This window comes from Pinus tabuliformis, chromosome 4_1 (genome assembly GCF_031772625.1).
Source record: "Pinus tabuliformis cultivar Carrire ecotype Pingquan chromosome 4_1, CPIR1, whole genome shotgun sequence".
Lineage (NCBI taxonomy): Eukaryota > Viridiplantae > Streptophyta > Pinopsida > Pinales > Pinaceae > Pinus > Pinus tabuliformis.
Genome location: NC_142303.1, coordinates 899,464,216 through 899,486,289, shown reverse-complemented (window position 1 = coordinate 899,486,289; position 22,074 = coordinate 899,464,216). Strand labels below are relative to the sequence as shown.

At 34.2% G+C, this 22,074-nt stretch overlaps 1 protein-coding gene across 1 annotated transcript in view; it reads right to left on the bottom strand.

Moving 5' to 3' along the window:
* Positions 1-21,090, bottom strand: part of LOC149179064 (UDP-rhamnose/UDP-galactose transporter 5-like) — a 47,149-nt gene extending 26,059 nt beyond the window's left edge. The window contains exons 1-2 of the mRNA XM_089423769.1: positions 20,961-21,090; positions 20,454-20,629 (exon numbers count right to left, since the gene is read on the bottom strand). Of these exons, the coding sequence (XP_089279895.1) occupies positions 20,454-20,629; positions 20,961-21,090 (306 nt within the window). The remainder of the gene's footprint in view (positions 1-20,453; positions 20,630-20,960) is intronic.
* Between the last annotated feature and the right edge of the window lie 984 nt (positions 21,091-22,074).

The window sequence follows — 22,074 nt, the reverse complement described above, 5'->3', positions numbered from 1 at the left end:
GGCAGCTCTGCAAAGTCTGGTGACAGTGAATGCAATCACCATGAGCTCAGGACGGGATATCTTCTTTATGTCTATCCCTTTGTCTCTAGCCTCACTGTTGCAGTACTCTAGCCGGAGGCTATCGACAGACTGGCCACGTGGCCTAGTCCCGTGTATAGTCAAGTCTTCACCTCTTTTAGGCAAACCAGTCAAGAAATAACTGTCCACCGGCTTGATTTCGAGCTGGTGGCCGCCAATGAAGAAGCATTGGTCCTGTATGCTCCATCTGTCAACCAGCCACTGTAAGAAATCCACCTGAGCCCTTATGCTAGGAATGGCCCAAAATTTGTACAGTCTGCACGCCCTCAAAGCATCAAGTGAAGGCTGATGATTCCATGCGGCAGCATCCACGTCCTCGTGCTCTTCTTCACGCCAATCTAGCATTATGTACTCTCTGCATCAAGTATAAAGATTAATTAAATTGCTAGAAAATATTTTGATTGGTCCATTTTTGAGAATTTTTGGGTTTAAAACCCTTGGGGCGGGGTACGCACCCTCCGGGTTAGACACAGTGCGTGGGACTGCACTTTGTCTACATAGAAGGTGCGGACCCCGAGATTTTTCCCAATGGAGAAAAATTCGGGGTCCGCGGGTCCGCAATGGTAAACCTGTAGGCCCCCGCGTGCGGGTTTTGCACCTAAAAACCCTTCCAAAAGTGAAAATAAAGGACTAAAAAAATAAAATTAAATGGTTAAAAATGAAGAGTAGGATGATGTGGATTACCTGGAGAAGACGGCGCTCGATTCCGACGATTGGATTTTCCGCAATCTTCACGGGAAGTTTTCTAAGCAAAAGCACTATTTTCTCACCCAAACTAAAACGGTAAAAATGAATTGACAAAGGCCCTTTTTATAAGTTTTTTGAGTAAATAAATCGCAAATTTGTTTATGTTTCACTTTGAAAAGGTATTTTGCGACATTTTTATCCATTTCAAACAGTTATGAGTAATGTTTGTGTTTTTGTGCAGAATAAAGGATTATTCAGGCGAAATCTATTATTTTCAATGAAAAAAAATCTAGAGTATCTTTAAGCTCTTTTCTGACTCCTAAAACATGAAAATATTGCCGAGTGTTTCTTTTAGACTCGTTAAAATGGAATTAAAAGACGGTCCACTTACAGCTCTTTTCCAACCGTAAAAACATGAAAAGATTGCTGGATTTTTGTCGTTTCAAATTCGATATTGGTTTTAAAAAACGACGTGTCAATGATCCCTTTTTTACTTTTTCGGGTCAAAGGCACTAATGACGAAAAGTACTCCTTGGTCGTAAAATATCAAGCGGTTCTCTCAAGTATTATTTTATACTTTTTCGGGCTTGGGAGACACAAATTTACGAAGAAGGTCAACCCTGGAGTCTTCTTAAGTTTTTCAAACTCTCTAAAATTGAAAAACGCCAAGTTTCTCCTATACTAGACTCGTTAAAATTTCACAGTAAAGGACCTATTCAATTACAAACAGGAACGAAGCACTCCTTCTTAGGGTTCAAATTTAAACTAAGTTGGACTCATCCGAAGGATGAGCTTATAATCAATCAAATGTTATCCTCCTCAAGCTTGTCAAAAATAAAGAGGTACCTGCCAGCAATGGTGGGGGAAAAGAGAGAAAAATGAGCCTGTTTGTCATACTTTGTAACCACTCTTGAACACGACACTTTTATTCACCTGGGTTGGGAAATCCTTTGCCTAAGAGTTGATCAAACCACATTGAATGTCTTCAGCCGGTTTCTGGGTAATAACTTTGGGTCAATTATCACCAAACCATCTGTCGTGTCGTTATGTGTTCAAGAGGTCACTGCCAATAAGCCGTTCATCTCCAAAATATCTGTCATCCATCTTGACCATCCCTGAGTCAGTTCTTACAACTAAATTTCTTCAACTTGATCTATGATTTCGTGTTGTGGGCTTGCCTACGACGGATCGCTTTCTATCGACATTAGCTCATTATCTAGAAAGATGATCTAGGAATTGTCAGTACCTTGAGATCTGCATGCATCAATGGCAGGTTTCTCGCCTCTGACGACAGTTTACATCATTGACTTTCGATCAAAGGATTCCGTGACATGCTCAACATCAACACATTTATTCGCATCTCATGGATTGTACTGGGTACTTTGAGAGCCATTGACATCACTAGTGGTTTCTCTCACACTTGTTAACAGTTTACATCATTGACTGGTAATCAAGTGGTTTCTACCATGTTCGACATAACACATTCATTCACATGGATAGAATCGTACTGTTTTGGGAAGTAGAAATGAAAACCCTGGATCTAGTTTCCACAATCCAGGCTGTGAGGAATTTTGTATTCATTATATAATGGATTATTCATAAACAGATGGCTGCACCCATACTATGTCCACATGAGTCTATACTTGTGATGTTTTACAATATCATTCCTGTATCAGAAAAGTAGTTAGTTTCTAGTCAGTTTTTATCTGAGTATGGGAATGCCTACCTCAGTGATGATATGATCTCATATATATATCTTGCATTGAATGTTTTTACAGGTTCCGACCAGGTTCTCCACAGGATGATCCTCGAAATGATAAAGTACTTCAATCTTCCTAAATGATAAGAAATCCTCATCTACTACAGACTTCGCACTTTAGGGGGCAGTCTGTTACACAAAAATATCATCACCATGATTATTTGCAGTCAGTATGGGTCTGTCATCACTTGTATTGTCCTCCTAAGCAAGTCTCAGACCTCAGCTCTTCAAATCAAGCTTTGGAAATGAGAGAAAGACATTAAAAATTAATGTAACTATGGTTCCGCACTTTCTCTCATAGTCACCTGCGGTCCTGCACCTTCTGTGTACAAAAGCTGTGTACTTTCTCGCTGTGTCCCTAATGGTGTAGGTGCGGACCCCTGTGAAAGTCAAAAGGCGCAAGTTTTATCTTAAAAAACTCACTTTGGGTTAATTCTAGAGGTTTCTAGAAGGAATTTTGACGTGGATTGTTCGCTCTGAAGTGGTTCATGCATCCCAAAAGAAAAGGAGCTAATCCCTTGATGAGAGGAGCTATCCCTTTGAAGGAGGGCTTTATCCCTTTGAAGGAGGACCTAGTAACCTCCCTCTATTGCACTATAAATACAGGCATTGGGCTGGTTGCTAGAGAGGTTAGAAGCTAAACATTTTTGAGGGTAAATGTTGGTGAAATCAAGACTTCCTAGTTGAGCCTAAAGAGGAGAGATCACTTACCTTTTTGGTTTCATTGGGGAGTGAGTGAAACTTGTCAAAGTAGAGGAGACTTGTTGCTGGACCTTGGGAGGAGTTTGTACAGCATCAAGGCAAAGGTTATAAGGTTCTTCTTCTTTTGAATTAATACAATCAAACTCATTTTTATCAACAAGTATCTTATGTTATTTGTTTCATGGACTCCTTGACTTTCATGTTAAATATGTTTTATGCAATTGGCTTTTCAGGTGCTATTTAATTTGTTTCCCTTGTTTGTGTTTGCAGATTCGCAAAGAGGAGCTCATTTGGATGAAAGGAGCGAAGGCATCCACAATCTAGCGTTGGACCTAAGATAGGCCCTAAAAACACTTGTTTGCTATTGTTTATTAAAGCATATTTAGAGAAAGATAGTGTCTGGTTGGTTTGCTTGTCATTAGGTCTTCTTTAGATTCTAGGAAGGTCTATCTTGTTCGCAAGATCGACTTATTCTGTGGGACAAATGGGAAGCTTATGAAAAATCTGTTTTAACAAAGCAACCAAAACAAGAATCCAAAGAAAATGAAAAATTAACAAAAGCGTAGGATAATCAATTAAATAAAGATCCTAAAAGGTGTTTAGCCAAATTTTTTATAGAAAGGGTCCCTATTATTTGAAGTGAACAAATCAAAGATGGGGGGGTTGTGTTTTACCACAACAATGGTGACACACAGGAGAAGAATTGGTTATGTCTATTTGACATGAATGAGATTTTCCTAAAATTAAAGTAAAAATAATTAAAGAGGAGAGAATTATGATTGAAATGTTTGACTAGGTTCATTAATTTGAATAAAAGCAAAAATCATCTAAATGTAATTTTTCTTAAAATTCCTCATAAATTAAAATATTTCAAAACTCTATATCGGTCCTTAATTAGTTGTAGAGATAAAACAGGGGTCAATTTACAGCTTAGCTTTTAAAATATACTCATTTTTCACAGCTAGAGCCACTGCTGCCAACAAACATCTATAGTATCGACACGGTTACCTATTAATCATGAATGATTCAAAATCCCATCTATTTAAGAATTAATGACTTAGAGATAAATCCATTTATATATGTTTATTTTCTTTGAATTTGTTTTTTATTTTTTTATTTTTTTATTCTTAAAAGTCATTGTCCTGGTTTGGTAGCGAGATAGTTGACAATGCCATGCACTGGTTATAATTAGATTGAATAAATTGGCTCGTGATGAGACCCCTTGTCTTATAATTGTTTGCAATCATAAGCCATTACCTTGGTTTGTTTAGCAGTGTTGGTAATGTCAGCATATTTTTCCCCTATGATCATGGTAAGCAGGGTCATGATGAGACCTCTTATCTTTTAAGTTTCTCGATTACACTCTAGAAAAATAATACTTTTTGAGACAGGGGGAATCATTGACTTCTTAAGGGTTAAGAATGACAATTTCAGAGTTAAAGGTGCTTTTCTGTAAAGTGTCTTTACTTGGTCAAAAAATAACTTTTCTTGATTGATAATAGAACTTTGAAAGATCTTAATAAAGTATTGAAATCTCAAAATGATTGCGATTTTGATGAAAAATAAATTTTTCAGATTTTATGATACTTTGTCAACTTCTCTTGTTTTGTAATTTATTCCTTAACTATGTCCACCTTTATAATAAGAAAATCAAACTTTACTAAGAGATTTAAAAAAAAACTAATAAGTGACTATTAACAATTTTTCCCTATGTATGCCAACCATTGTAAGGTATTAAGAAGGCCTTCCATATAAATCATGGAAAAGTCACCAAAATAAAAAATGAAAACTAAAGGGAAAGAATTCTTAAGCCCAAGTGAGAAAAGAAATGAGTAAAAATAAATAAAAATGAAGAAATTTTAAAAATGGAAAGAAAAATCCAAGTTTTGAAATACAAACTGTAACAAGAATGGTTATACCATTGTCTCAACAATATGTAGTAAAAGAAAATAATAATGTAATCATTCCTTCTTATGTTGAGATTCAAAAAGATTATACGTTGCATGTTTGTAAATATTTGAGACTTTAGATAGCAGTGATGATAAAATTCAGCCACAATGAAAATTTTCTATCTGATGTCAACCTTCTTGTTTCAAAACATCATCTTAATCATTTGCTAAAAAAAAAAGGGAGTGCTTAAAGAAACAGATTAAATGTTCGAAAACTTCCTAGTGTAGCTGTTTCAATGAAGATTATTGTTGCTTCTTGAAATAAAACCAAGAGAAGAATATAGGACTTCCAAAATACGATTTGGCGAAGGATTGAAAGCTTTATGAAGAGCTGCAAAACAGATTTATATGTCAGAAAAACAAAATTCAAACTAAAATAATGAAATGGAAATTAACAAAAGTGGTTATATGAATCTTACCATTGGATAATTCATTTGATCTTACGTGAAAGGTATCAGTTTCTCCAAACTAGCTCACTTCTTATTTTAATTAACATTAAAAACATGAAGAAGTCAAACTAACCAAAATCCTATAACCGAAAATCATTATTTATTTTATTTAAATTAAAGCAAGCAAAAAAATGTAAAAAAGGAATGTTTTGTGTTCAAGGGAATCAAAATTAAAACAAATTCATCAGAAATGAGAATGAGAATTTGCAGTAATGAATGTTTCTCAAAATATTATAAGTTTTTTTTTTTTAGCTGAAGCAAGAGTCAGACCTTCAATTTCATTAATCATATAATAAAATACATAAAATAGAACAATCCATGAAGAGCTGTGGACCAAGGAAAAAGCCCATCTCAATCTGTTAACGGGCCAAAGGCAAAAGCCCCGAACCCTACAAACCAAGCCTCAAAACTTTCATACGAAAACAAAGCTGAAGCCGGTTAACGAGAATAAAGAATTGGACCCAAAGAGGAACAAATGTACCGATCTGAAAGGATTTCATGTTCGAATAACTCACAAACCTGCGAACCTGTAGAATGTACAAAAAATGATGATTCCTGCCAAGAACATTTTGCTTATCGCTAATAATAAAATGCATTAATGCCTCTTGTCGTCTGCCTGACATGCATCATTAGTCTCAACCATCGAACCTCCTCACCCGATCTAACGTCTGTGGCCGATTTAGCAGTACTTAGAAGCACAACGGTTACTGACATGGACCCCCTAACATGCTCGATCGATCCCAACCGTAGATCCGCCTTGCTCAATTTGACGGCTGAGGATCATATCGCACATGTCTACATCACTGAATAATAGCACATGATGAGGGTGGTATTCTATCCAACCCCACAGCCACGTCTAGCTCACTGAATGGAATCGCTCCCAACTCGGGAAAACCACTTCCCGCTTACAAGGCTTGCGATCACTGTAAAACCACCCTAGACGCAGTATTGCGATCAAAGAAGGAAAACCGAGGGTTTTGAGGCCTCTGAGAGTTCCTGGATTCCGGCCTCTCACTGTATCTAGTCTACCTAAACGAATGAAAGGAGTAACTCCCGCCATCTTGCCGATCATCCAAAAACTAGGGTCTCCTGGGCTGCTACCACCTGGCACCTCTATGAATGTACATACCCAGGTTGCGAAGGCCGAAAATGGCCTGCAACCCACTAAAGACGTAAGTGTGAAAAAACCATTAATCGTAAAGCAACTGAGTCATTTGGCCCCATCTCCATGGCTCTGTTCTGAAACACCATCCTATCTTCAGTTGCCTGGTCATAACAATTCACCTTTAATCTGTTCTGGGGCAACTCTTGCCAACTCATCATAACCCTATTTTCTTCGCACATGTTTAAAGCTTATTGTTCGAAGGCTCTGGAGGTGTCACTGAATTCGTGGAAACATCTGTATCAACCTCCAGTTTCTTGAGGCTTTTTCTGGCTTTGTACCCCAGCTGATTCTCTTGACCGAGTTAATGATTAACTCTGAATCAGCTTCAACAATCACATTTTGGTAGTTATCTTGTTCCAGGAAATCTAAACATTGCTCCATAGCCATTAATTCCACCATGTTGTTGGTGGCTCTTCCTAAATGGAAATAGAATATGAAAAGAATACTTCCATTCTCATCCCTTAACACCCCTCCATAACTAGCAGTCCCTGGGTTGCCTTTTGAAGCCCCATCAATGTTCTATTTCAAAGAACCCTTAGGGGTGGAATTCCAGAAATCTTGCTAAGATTCCATTGTTATTACCTTCCTATCTAGGCCCTGATGAATAAGTCCCTGCAAAACCATCTTACTGAGAATCCTCAATTATGCTGCTGAAGGTGGGTTCTTAGGGAGACTTCGCACTATAGTTCCAACCGTCTCCTTAAGTTGTTTTAAGATCTGCTCATAAAGGTGCTGGGATGGTTTCTTTTCGTTCTTGAAGATTCTATTGTTCCTTTCCTTCTAGACATTCCAAATAATGAAGCTTGGTGTAAGAGCCCATGCTGAGCCAAGAACTTCATAATCTGAAAAGTTTCTTCTCCAGTTGTTTAGGGTGTTGATAATACTTCCTTTGCCCCTGTCAGTCTATTGGAAAATGGTGGCAAAAGAATCCCACAACCTGGAGGTAAAAATGTAGTTATTGAGGAGGTGCTCCATTCTTTCCTCTTGGGCTTCATAGAGTTGGCATTTGGAAGGCCCCAGGACCCCTCTCTTACGAATGTTATCCCAGGTCAAAATTTTCCTATGCTGAACTAGCCACGTGAAGAGTTTAACTTTCATCCAGCCTTAATGCCTCCATAGGCTTTTCCAAATCCTATCCAGAACCTGGGAATCCAGTTCAAGGAGAATTAAAGGTACCCTCATTATTGTTGCCCAATCTCAGTTGGTCATGCCCCAATGAAATTAAAATCTTCTTTTGATCTAACATTTTCATTTGTGTCTCAGCTTTAGGCTTCACGGGGCTATCATCCCTAAAATAAAAGTTCTTCCAAGTTCTCCATTTTCCTATACTGTTGGTTTGGTCCCAAAAATATTTAACCTTAGATAACCCTTTAGAATCTATCACTTCCATGAGGTCCCCCAAGTCCTCTTTTAACAATATAGATTCTTTTTTCCATTTATCCTCCTAGAATAAAGCTAAGTCTCCCTCTCTGATTTCCCAGAAGCTGTTTTCTTGTACTAAGCCCCTACTCTCCCAGGCCTTATTCCAAATGAGTGAGACTTTTATATTTCCAAACATCCTTATGTGATCATTGTTTTGGCAAGTGCTGGCATATTTTTCTTTCCAACTAATAGCCCACTAAGCCTCTTGGTCTTTTACCCAGCACCACCAAAGTTTTGGCCCTAAAACCTTGCTTAGAATCTTATGATCATCCAATCTAAGACCCCCATGGCTTTTAGGTTTGCAGATTTTTTCCCGGGCTACTAAGGCCCATTTCTTTTCTTCTTCCCCCTTGCCCTAAATAAAGTCTCTTTGTATGGTTCTCAATTGTTGTAAGACTCCTTTTGGTGCTGGGAGAGCTGATAGCATGAAGACTAGGATTGATTGAAGGACAACTTTTGTAAGCACCAACCTACCTGCCAAGTTTAAAGATCTAATAGTCAATTTCCTGATTTTATCTTACAACTTATTAATCACCAACTCCGAGATGCTCTTGTGTAAAGGTGTGGAAGTTAGAGGAACTCCCAAATATTTTGATGGGAGGATCTCCCTTTGAAAGCCTAGAATTCTGGAGATATTTCTCTAAATAGCAATATTAGTATTAAAGAAAAAAATCTTAGATTTGGAGAGATTAACTTCCATACCTAAAGCCATGGCAAAGTCACTTAGGATTTGCTTATACGCAAGAGCTTCTTTGACCGTGGGGATTATCTGCAGCATGGTATCATCAACAAATTTTTCATGAGTCAAGGCCTCTCATTTTTCAGAAAGTTGGAGACCTTTGATCTTACCAACATCTTTTGCATACATGATAGAGTGTCCCAGTCCTTCCATCATGAGGATGAAGAGAAAGGGAGAGAGTGGGTCTCCCTGCTTGAGGCCTCTTGAAGGAATAAAAGTCTCTGAGGGAGAGCCATTAACTAAAATTGAAAAGCTGGAAGAAGTAACTAGAGCCATGACCCATCTAACCCAGTTGTGATCAAACCCAAAAGCAATAAGAACTTTCCTGATATAGGTCCAATTTAGCTTATCATAAGCTTTGGCTATGTCCAATTGCATGATCATTTCAACCTTATTATTGATGGTTAGAGAGTGCACCACCTCATGTTCTTGAATGATGTTATTGAGAATTTGTCTACCTTCCACATATCTAGATTGTTCCATAGAAACTAGCGTAGGAAGAAGAGGTTTGAGTCTATTGGCCACAACCTTGGATATTATCTTGTAAACCACATTGCACAAGGCTATGGGTCTAAACCTGTCAGCAATTTGAGCCAAATCCTGTTTAGGGATCATGGAGATAAAGGAGGTGTTTAGTGCCTTCAAAATAGTTCTATTCATCCTGGAATTTTCTACTACATTCAAAATATCATGTTTGACTAAATTCTAACAAGATTTAAAGAAATCTACATTGAGACCATCTGGGCCTGGCGCCTTACCGTTTTGCATTTCTTTGAGGACCTCACTAACCTCCTATCAGTCACTGGCCTATTAAGGTTGAAATTGTCCTCTCTAGACACCAGCCTAGGTATATGTCTTGTTAAGTCCCTAATGGAATGTTCTCTATCTGAACAGGTTTCCTTTGATATACCTCGAAAGTGATGAACTAGTATGACTTCTATTTCTTGATGAGAATTGAGAAGATTACCTCCCTTGTCCTTGATCGAAGAAATCCTGTTGTGAGCTCTGTTTGCCATAGTGGATCTATGGAAAAATCTAATGTTACGTTCTCCTTCTTTTAGCCATTGAACTTTAGATTTTTGTCTCCAAAATATTTCCTCTTGTTTACATAAATTCTCCCAGTCTTGATGATATTTGGTGACTTGATCACTTATCACTTTATCAAAGCCATCCGTGATAAGGGCTTGGTTGAGTTCTTGCATTTTACCTTCAACAGAGTTTTTTGCTTCAAAAATATTGCCATATTCATTCCTGTTCCAATCTTTGAATGTGTGTTTGATATATTTTAGTCTTTTTTGAAGAAAGAACATTATTGTGCCCTGAATATTCAAATATTCTGACCACCAGTTGGCAATGTTGCTAACGAAATATGGGTGGGAGAGCCAAATATTCTCAAATCTAAAAGGTTTATTCCTGGGGGTACAAATGTCCTGAACGTCTAGTTGAACCGACCAGTGATCAGAGCCTCCAAAGGGGAGAACTCTTGCTAGCATTTCCTTGTCATTGAGCATAAGGTCCTCTGAGATTATGAATTTGTCTAATTTTGAGGCCACCTGCGACTCTCCTCCTCTTTTATTGTTCCAAGTAAAGATACCATTACTCGTTACAATGTCCACTAACTTCATATTGTCTATAAAGGTTTGAAAAGCCAAAGAGTCTTTACTTAGGATTCTGGTTCTCCCTTTTTTCTCTGAAAGTGATTTAATCATGTTGAAATCACCCCCCAAGATCCATGGTATCCCTGCATGTCTATCTTTGAGATCCTCTAGAGAATCTAGAAACTTGAGTTCATCATCCATTCTTTGGGGGCCATACACACTCATGACCAGGTAGGTTTCCTTATATCCCACAGGATGAATGACCACTGATAAATAATCCTTAAATGCCTCAGCATCTATAATGCCAATTTTTTGGAGGTTCCAAAGAGTGAGTATGCCTCCCGCTTTATTCTCTGCTTTGACTTCTAGAAACTCAAATCGATAGAGCCATTTGCTATGAATTTATTTTATTTTTTGAATGGAACATTTAGTTTCCTGTATGAAGATCACATCCGGTGCTACTTGTTTCATTCTATTACTACATAATCTTTGTTTTCTTTTACTACTTAGACTCCTAATATTCCAAGAAGTGAACTTTACTATTAAATATTTGTAAAGGAGTAGCTAGTTAGGTCTTTCATCTTACCCGAATCTATCATTAGCTTTCCACATTCCATCAATAGCTTGTTCTTCCTTTTCCTCCCTTGTTTCTTTCCTGGGTTTCTCGGTGCTAATCCTGGTGTGGTTTTCATCATTTCACAACTTCGTTGCCCTGCATTTCCTTGTTTCTTTGCTTCTCTAGCCCTTTGGTCTGAGTTTTCCATATAAACAACAACTGAACTCTATTGAACTCCTTTGGAGGTAACGAGTCTACCCCCTCCCAGTTTCCTTGTTTCAAGAATCCTTCGAGATCTAGGTTATCTTTATCAAGAATCTCTTGTAGTTCATGGTCCTCCATCTCCATCTCACTCTGTGTCATTTCTTGGTCCATTTCTAGTTCTGTATCACTCATCATAGTTTCTTTCTCTTTATTAATATCTTGTGTTTATTCACCATCTTCTTCATTCTCCTCCTCCACTGGACTTCCTCCCTTTGCCTGATCTACTTTTGCTATCTCTCCTTCTTCTTCTAGTACTTGGAACCTGTTCTCATTGGCCTGTTGCCCTTCTGTTTGATGTAGCTTCGGCCCCCTTTTGCCTCCTTTTCATTTATGTACCACTTTGTGAAAGCTTTCAGTATCTTTCATGGTGTTTTCTTTACTCTTGTTCTCTATTTTACCGAGAGGGCAGTCTCTAAATAGGTTTCCATGCCCATGACATTTGCGACATCTGAATGGAATATGTTCGTAATCCACTGTTTGCACCCATTCTTCATCAAACACTTCCATGATTACCTCATTCGATAGAGCTCCAGAGAGATCCATCTCCACACATATTCTTGCAAAGGAAGTATATTTTCTCCTTCTAGTGGCCTCAGAAGCTTTGACAAAATGCCCTAGCTTATTTCCTATGGCAGATAAGGATTTCGTTTGACGGTAAACAAGAGGTAAAGAGTAGAGTCTAACCCAAACCGGGACCAAGGTAAAAGTCACATGCTCTGGGACAAAATTCATAATCCATGATTGCATATAAAGGCCTGCTGCTACATAAAAGTAGGGCCCTCTTTCAAACACTCTGTCCTTATCTTCAATATTTGCAAAGACCACGTAAAGAATCTCTTTGACCCAAGATGTAGGTCTATGCTTCCTTTTGGTTTCTAATGGTATTTAATCCATGTTTGTAAAGCTTTTTGAGTGGGACATAAGCCCATGAATTTACAAATGATTGCATATGTTTGCATGTGGTCCCTGTGAGCCTGCAGAGCAGGATCATTTAAAACTACTCTAGGTGTGATCTTAGCTTTGGGTTTACATGGTCCCTTTTGTGCTTTGTATGTTGTTCCCTGTTCCTTGCCTTCTTCCTTATTATCTTTAGTGCTGTTATTCTCCCTTGATTTAGTACCATCTTGCTCCTCTTCACTGTTCCTTTTCCTTCCATCTGAAATACCTCTATTATATTCTATTGGTTTTTTACCTCTACTCACCACAGACTACTAGGAGGGAGTGGAGCTCCCTCCTTTGCATCCTTCCATGGAGAACTACCTCTACAAAAGCCTCTAACCCTAGATAATCGTCCACGTGCACCTTCTCTAAAATGAAAATACATTCCAAAATATTATAAGTTTCATATAAACTCCATGATTTTTATAAATTGTACAGAATTAAGACCAAATCAAAGATAATGAAATTTAAATACCAAGATAGAAAGGTCTTGAATTTCTTATTAAATTATGGAATTATATATTTAAAACTGAAATGTATGAGAAATCGAAATGATTTGAATATGCTGCAAATTTGTTATCAATCGCTTTCTTATCACAGTAGTTACCCAAGATTACTTTAAAATATTCCATACAACGCAATACCTTATCATATGATCCCTATTGCATGTTCCTTCACTATGCTTAGAATTCGATTTGCAAAAATTTCACCTTTTGTTGATATGCCATATATCGATTAAATGTTAATGGCATAGAGGCATGTGTTGGAGTCTATCACATCAGAAGTTACAATAACAAATTGCCGATATGAGATCATGCGAAAAGAATATGTGCGATGATATGGAGCGATCACACCATTGAAGAAATGTTATATTGAGGATCGGGGAATAGCCACATTGTGCTTTGCACATCACACAATGCACATCGCACATTCGGAATTGTGATGTGAACATAGAAAAGGCGATGAAGCGATTGCGATATTGGTGATGCGATGAATGACGTGGCTAATCAGTGATCGACGATCTTAAGCACATGAGGTAACAATTCTTGATATGTTGATATGCCGTGAAGAGTGGACGAGATAACTTTATGATGAAAATTTAATAACATATCAGATCTGAGACATTGGCCCTTTTAAAGTTATGCTCCTACCATTATTACAATTGAGCGGACACAATATTTTTTATGAATTTGATTTGAATTTCATATCGGGTCCAGAATTATGTGGTCGTTGTAATATTGGTAAAGTCGATTACCGGAGATCAGTGATTCATGATAATGGAAGTAGACTTCAATTGCAGAACTCTAATATGTGAAATGCAATATGGCATATGAGTGAGGTGATACATCGGAGATCTTTTATGAACAATTTGTTATAAAAAATGCTAAGAGCCACCTCCAATGAAATCTTATGATACAAATGGTTGTGATATGGATGATGTCATATCAGAATGAAATGATTGACGAAGATGAACAAGATTAAAATATTGAAAATATTTTCACTGAAATATCAGCAATATGAAAATCAAGTTGAATCCTATGATATTGCTTGAAATTTCAATTCGGTTTTCTGATGATTGAAAGCAAAGTTAAAAATGCTCAAATTCTAAGGAATCACAAATAAAATTTCCATGAACACGTTGCAAATTTGAAATAGGTTTGCCGCTTACTTCAAGGTTTGAAAACAAATGAAAACCTGCAAATAAAACAAAACAAAATGAAAAATAAACTAAGGAAAAGAGAAACTAATAATAGATGAGAATGAACTTGTGAATGCATACCTCGAAGGAAATTCTTTGTAGTGTTTACCTCATGAATATTCAAATTCTTCCTTCGATTTATCAAAATTTTGCCTTTGTTCAAAATCATCTCATTATTTATTCTAAATCGGAGTGAGCAATAAAATATGCTTATTCATGTTCAGGAAATATAAAATTTACGAGAAATAAATGTGAAAATAGTCTTCCCTTTTGAATTGAAAAAGAAATTTATTACCTCTGCTTATTTCGAATCATTTGAGGAGAATTTATATTGTTATAATGACTGTTCAATAATGTCTTTAGTAAAATAAATATGATGCATATTGCAGCATCAAATAATAAACTAAAGATCATAATGGGATAAATCCACTAATTATGGAAAAATATCAAAATAGATTTGAATGTGTGCACACAACAAAATGGATACCCTTTACGTCATCTTTAACAAATAAATTTTAGAAGAAAATATTATAAGGACATCTCGAAATGGAGACAATTGGCTTTGAAGTAATTTGTACCAAGTGCAACCTCAATTGGATTTAGTCAAGAAATTATTCAAAATAGGTAGAGTAGAGGTATTGTTGCAAGAAATTTTGATTTAAAAATGGGAAGCAAGAATTAAAAGTTTCCGATGAAGATAAAATGTTTCACTGAACATGCAAGAGAAGGACTAATTGCTTTGCTTTATTTATATCTGCAGAACTGTTGAAAATAAATTAACTATATTAATTCTACCCCTATTCTAACTATATACATGAAAATGACTAGGTATAGTCATATTTCCACTGTAACCATTCTCTCATTTTTATTCTTGCATATATGTATAGTTTAAATGTTAATAATGAAAATACAAATCTAACTAAACTCATGAAAATAAATTTGTAAATAGAATTTCTAGTTATTGTTAGCAACTTAATTAAAATCTCCTTCTCTTGAAATTTCTTTTCCAATTGGATCATAGAAATATAGATGGATTTCTATTAAGGATTGGGAAATGTTCAAAAGACGAGATAACATACGAGATTGTGGATATGAACTTTTACATACAAAGGCCTCGAAAAAATTGTTAGTGTTATGTACAAATGTTAAACTATTAACAATATTCCTTGAAGGAAAAATTTCCAAAAAGATTTCAAATAAGCTAATGAAAAATGGATGGAAATCTTTCAAATAAAATGGAAAATTATTAATTGAATTGGATTGCTGGCCAGATTGTAAAAATACATTCTCTTGTTGACATTGCCTTTGAGAAGATAAAAGGTTTTGATGAAACATTAGCGTTGATTGAAATTTAAATGTTAATAGCTTTTGATGCTCATGATTATAATATGAAACTTCAATTTTCCAATAGGGTAGTGCATCAATTGAATGTTTGATAGTAAAGTGCTTAATATGCCAGCGTAAAGTATCAAAAATATGAAAAATAAAACTAAAAATAAAATCTGATTTTCACCAAAAGAAGTGAGGAAACAAAAATAAAAGTGAAATCACTATTGTTACAACTAATGTTATAGTAAAACTCGGATCGTTTTCAAATAATTTCTTTTTCACAAGGATTGACTAGAATTATGAAATTTGAGTAATTGCCAATTCCAACTTGTGAATTAGAAACCAAATTATGATTATGAGTAAGAATGAGAGCTTGATCATGATATGAATCATAAATTGGAAATTTTTCTTGAATAGTGGAATTATGAAGATAATTTGTTGTTTTAAGATGAAGATTAGCTGGAATAATTTCAAAATTGAAATGTCGCTCATTCTTAGATGTTATTTGAATTTTCTCATGAGGATAGTAATCAACATCCTCAATGTCAGTGTAATTATCATAAATGGCTTCACAATATTCTCTAGAATTCCCTTATATCTCATCCAATATATCAAAACAAGGAAGAATAAAAATTTCATGTTCATTAATGGCAAAAGAATGATCAATAATTATTTCTCTATCTTGATAAAAACTTATTAGTAATTCATTTAAATCATCCTCTTTATTTTGTGAAATATCATTTATACCAAGAGAAGAAAAATTACCATCATTAAAAATATTAGGATAAATGGGAAAATGTGAATTTGAAATAATGCAATTAAAAATGTCTATGTTTGAGAACTCTTGTACATTATGTTGATTGTAAATTTCAGATTCTAAATCATTCCTTTGTGTACTCATACTTTCTTGAAGAATGATGTTTTGCTGCTCCAATTTTGGCATTTGTTCATCATGGAAAAATTTAGAAATTCATAGAGAAGTTTACATTTTATTATTTACTTTGATTGCTCTTTGCACTTACTGATTTGCGATCTAATTTTCTGAATTTAATACAGAGTAATTTTTAGATTCCAATGCAACTCTTTCTCTAAAATTGCTGTTGTTGTCTTCTTACATTTGAATAGAAATATTTTCCAAGCTTTGTGAAACCACTTCATCACAATTTATTTGCACATCCATCTTGAAATTCCCATTTATGTTGAAATGGGATAAAACAAAACTTGAACTAATTTCATATGGATTGGGAATTGGAAGAAGAGAACAAATATATTCAAACCAATCTAGTGATTCTTCTTCTATAGGTTCATCTTTTATTTTGATTTTTAAACAATTTAAATGAAATCAAATATTGAAATCAATAAAATACTCATTTTCAAACCTTCGTAGATATTCAATTTCATTAGATACCTGTTCATAATCATAGCCGTCAAATTTACAAATGAAAATTGTAACAAATTGATCCCAACTACGAATTGAGGCAACTGGAAGAGTTCTACACCAGTTTCTGGCTTTTGTCACAAATGTGAGAGTAAAATTTTTGCATAAAATGCCTTCATCAATTGCTTGAAAATCATAATTTGAAACATTTTGAATAAATTGAAAGACGTGATTAAAAGCAAAAGAATTTCTCTTACCATTAAACTTTACCTGAGACAAGAGTCTTACAACTTCGGGGGAAGTGAAGATGCACATCCATGGATACAACTCCAAATTGGAAGCTTGAGAGGAGCCATCATGATTTAAATAAAGTGTTAAAATTGGAAATACTCTAATAGACAACAAGTTTCAGGCCCTTCCTCTAGCGCCAAAAATGTTGATGCCTCGAAAATTGCTGCAACAACATTGGGGGATAACTACCGAGTACTAACCTTAAAACAACTCATTTTCTGTTTGAATTAGTGGCTCCGATTGGTTTAACTAGGTCCATTTAACTTTTCCCTATTGCTATTGGTTTATGATATATCTTTAACTACCAATAGACAAGGATATCAGATCACTTCTTCTTGCTGGCCCCCAAAGAGAATGAGCCTTAAGTTTATTTGGGTTCACCCAAGCCACAACTAAAATTGCGCCTCTTTTGAGAAGAGGACTTAAAAGAATGTGGAAATTAATATAAATGCAAACTTATTCTATAATACAAACAAAATAAACTAATCTTAATCCTATCTCAATTAGCGAGATATAGATCTAGCCCAACCAAGAGCAAGATATTTAGAGTATTGAAATTTAAATATGTATTGTTTATAATTAATATCAAGTTAATGAAACAGTTCAATTAACTCACATTATAGATACCAAAACACATCCTATTGAGACCTATTAACTCAAATAATCAGTCAACAACACTTAGGAAGAAATTCACAAAAATGATATTGGTTGTCAAATCAATAAATCAAATAATTAAACAATAATATGCAGAAATAGTTCACAACATATTACTATTTAATAAATCAATTTTATAAGACAGATCTCTGAGTTAGTAGTTACTTAGAAATTAGAATTTAAACCATAAGAACAGAGATACATAATAACGACATTCAGAGAAATTACCCATATTGACAAAAGTGCACAAACATGAATAAAATGGCACATTCCTATTACTATAAAAATGAAACTCATATTTGAAATAGTAGTATTAAAAATACCAATTTATTGCATCCATTTCTCTGTCCCTCGTCTCCAACGGTCCTTTACATTGCTTGAACTTCTGCTTTGAAAGCTAAAGCCACAATAGTGCAAACTTTGACCATCATGCATAATTCAAGATACAAAGAAAAATCATTTTTCTCTCCTCTCTCCTACAACTCTAAATTCCTATTACAGAAATGCTTTAGAAGACCAAAATTGGAGAGGAGAGCAACCCCTAATTACACTGTGCAATCTATTATTTATAATATTTGCAAATGAATTCTTGAGAGGAAAGTTTGTTGAAGAAAAATCTGTGAATTCCAATTTTATTTGCTTAAAATTCCAATCTTTAATTTGGAGCATTCTCATTGATTGAGATATTTTTCTCCATATTTCTTCTACTGTTTTCATGCAAAAATAAATCAAAATAAATTAAGATGTAACAATAAAATCAAAATGTTATCATTAAAACAAATCCAATTAAATTCAATTAAATAAATAATTGAAAATAAAATGTAAGCTCTCTATTAATGCTTTGGATGGTTTAAGTGGCTAAGGATATCATTGACAAATGGATCCGTATTTAGAAGAAACTTGGACAAATGAAAATGCAGAAAATAAAACTCAGAAAATTGATTTTGATTTAAAAATTCGAAGCTTCATCTTCTCCCTAATTTTTGATCCAATAAATGACTAGATGTGTTAATGAAACCTCCTTAGATTGATTTTATGTTTCCAATGAGCCATCGTGGGCCTCATTTGGCCAAATATAACTCAATCTATGAGCTTCAAAGTTGATGAGTCAAATGTGGCATAAATATAGAAATTTTGTTGCTAAGCTAAAAAAAATCAAAATTTTAATTAAAAATCTAATCCTAAGTTACACTTAATTATTTAAAAATTAATACTAATTTAATTGTAATCATACACTAAACTAATTATTTAATAAACTATTTTTAATTAATATTAGTCTAACCTATTAAATATTTATAAACAAATTAATCTAATTATTAACTAATTATAATTTAATTAAATTAATTATATATTTTATATATTAATTAATTTAATTAACTTAGAATTAATTATTTTAAATATATAATATATAATATTGACTATATTATCCTACCATTCTACTTTTAACTAGTTCTTATGAATGAGTTTAAAACTCAAAAATAAATGAGTTGGTAAACTTTGGTTAATGCCTTATGCCTTTTGTTTAATAGCGATACGAAGGGTTTTAAAAAATGTGTCACTTAAAAATGTCTCAATGGGATTATCATTTATGATACGATCTACCCATGCCATTAAGAATTTTTTATATATTTTATGTATTAAATTTTAATTTAATTATATTTTATATATTAATTAATTTAAAATTTAATATTAAATTTCAATTTTTATTTTGGTTTTATTTTTATGAATTTAAGTTTCTAAACTACAAACACTTTAAAAATAAAAATAAAAATAAACTACAGTACTTTGATGTTTTCTAATAAATAATTTGGAAATTGGAGTAAATTTCTAAAATTATAATGCTTTATGATTTGGTTGTATAAGTAAAAAAATGAAAAATGTTAATAATAACTAACTAGTGGTTTATATTTAAAACAAATGCATTATTGAACTAATTTATTTACAAAAATGGAATATTGTACATTTTATGCATTTTTAACCTAGACATAAATGACTAGACTTTAAAGGAGTGTCATTTAATAGCCATTTGACCAAATGAGTGTAACAATTATCAATGGGAAGCTTATAAAAAATCGCAATCAAAACAAGAATCCAAAGAAAATGAAAAATTAACAAAAGACTAGGATAATCAACTAAATAAAGATGTGTTTAGCCAAAAATTTTATAGAAAAGATCCCCATTATTTGAAGTGAACAAATAAAAAACAAATAAAAAATAGGCTAGTTGTGTTTTACCACAACAAAACCCTAATTTTTTATTAAAACATGATACATTCCAATTGGCAAGAAGCAGGGGGGATGTGGGATTCGAAGAACATTGCATTAAAATACTCCCAAAAATCTAATTGTTCAACTTATTTCATTTACAAATAGTAAGTTGGAAAATATTTATCTGCCATTATTATGAATTTTAAGAAGCATTCTAGGATCATAATAATTCTTTTATCTCTTGCATTGATCTTCTTCCTTTGTTGCTTGATTTTCTTTGTCATTTATTCAATTGGTTCCTTATTTAGTGTATGGTGAATAGAATTTGCATCACATTTTTCAGTTTTAATTTTATATCTTCGTGCAATCTTCCATACATTCAACACCTTTATTAGACACAATACTTTTAGTATGTATTAGGTTCCATATAAAAATTCCAGCAATTATTAGTAGTTCTGAGAGTAGCTAAGTTGTTTATTTACATACAAATGAAAAGAAAATATGAGAAAGGAAGTGTATTGATTTAAATCATACAAAGGAGTGTCATACTTTTTTTCAAAACAGAGAAAGTAAGTGTATCAATATGACTTGGTAAAAACCAAAAGAATTCCACCTGAGACTCACATTCATGCCAACAATGAAGAAATGGGCACGGATAGCAAGCTTGGAGAAAGGAAAATGGCAAGGATGGATGTAACCCATACAATGAAGAATAATTTTCATGCCTGTGGTCAATCTAAAATGTAGGTCTATCAATGTTGTAGTTGCATAGAAAGAAAACAAGAACTCTACTTAAGAGATGAGAGAATTCATCTAACAAAATCTTCCCATTCCCCTAAATTATGAGCAATGTTCTGACTTCTAATAGAAATAAATGAAAATCTCTCACACCCTCTCTCTCTCACACAAAAATGTATATTTATCAAAATTATTCATCAAAGAAAAGGTTTCAAGTATAATGTTTTGTATATAAAATATGTAAAAAATAAAATGAAGACATCTAACTAGAGAATAAATATCAACAAAGTCTAAAATAAAAAATGCTTCAATCTGATGAAATCAAATAGCATGAGATTTACAGGACAAGAAAATGACCAAAATTGAAGCCATATCTATCCATGAGACCTTTGTTAACCACAATATTTCCAACAGATGTGATCACATTGAACACCCATGCTGCCAAGTCAAGGGTTGCCTTCCTGGCAGCCTTTCTTGCAGGTGCCATGCGTACCCAATGTCTAGAATTACACACAAATCAATTTAGTCATCATGTCTTGATATTGTATCCCCAAAAGGCGAAGTGCCCAAAATCCTTATGGTCCACAAAAATCATACAAATGACCTCAAATATTGCAGATCCTCAACATAGCAATGAGTAGGGAAACTAATGTACCAAACAAAGAGAAACCCACATCACCAATCCCCAAGAACCAAAGACCCAATTCACTCGATGATCCTAAAAATTATAGAATTGAGATACATTGAGGAAACATATCCCTTTACGCGCGGTAAAGGCTCCTCTCCTCACTAAATCTTTTACTTAACATAACAAGCCTATTATTCTAGAGTCAACGTTTCGTCATTTAAAATGTTACGAATATTTAGTCACATAGCATTGTATTGATCATGTAGGTTCACTCTGTTTGAGAGCTCTTGCTAAAATTTCATTATGTTCAATGGTTTTCAGTGTTAATAAAATATATATCTCTTTGCATTGTGAATTTGTAAGAAGTAGGCCATTATCATTATGGTTCAGAAGGAGTTCTAAAAGCTTTAGGAAATTGATAAACAACATGACATTTTCACCTGACACAACTGAGTAAATGCAAGAATCTATAGAGACAATGATTACAAGCTTCATTAATTGTTCTTCATTTATGCTACTTGATCTCTTCATTCATTACAACTATATTTTTGTCACATAAAAGGTATACCTCAAAAAATGACTACCACTAGCATTCTTGATTTCCATTATTGGACTACTCATGAGCTAGAGACTTCTTGTAGAATAAAAAAAATCTTGTGAAAACCACATACTCCCTTGTTATTCTCAAAGGATGATATGGATCAACCAACTTTTATTATGGCCGAAAATGGAGAAATTGAGTTGAAGCAAATGAGCCACGTATGAGACAGTAACACTCCAGCCAAAATGTTGGGATTTGAAGAGACTAAAAATCTCATATAGAAATGGGGATTGAACAAACAT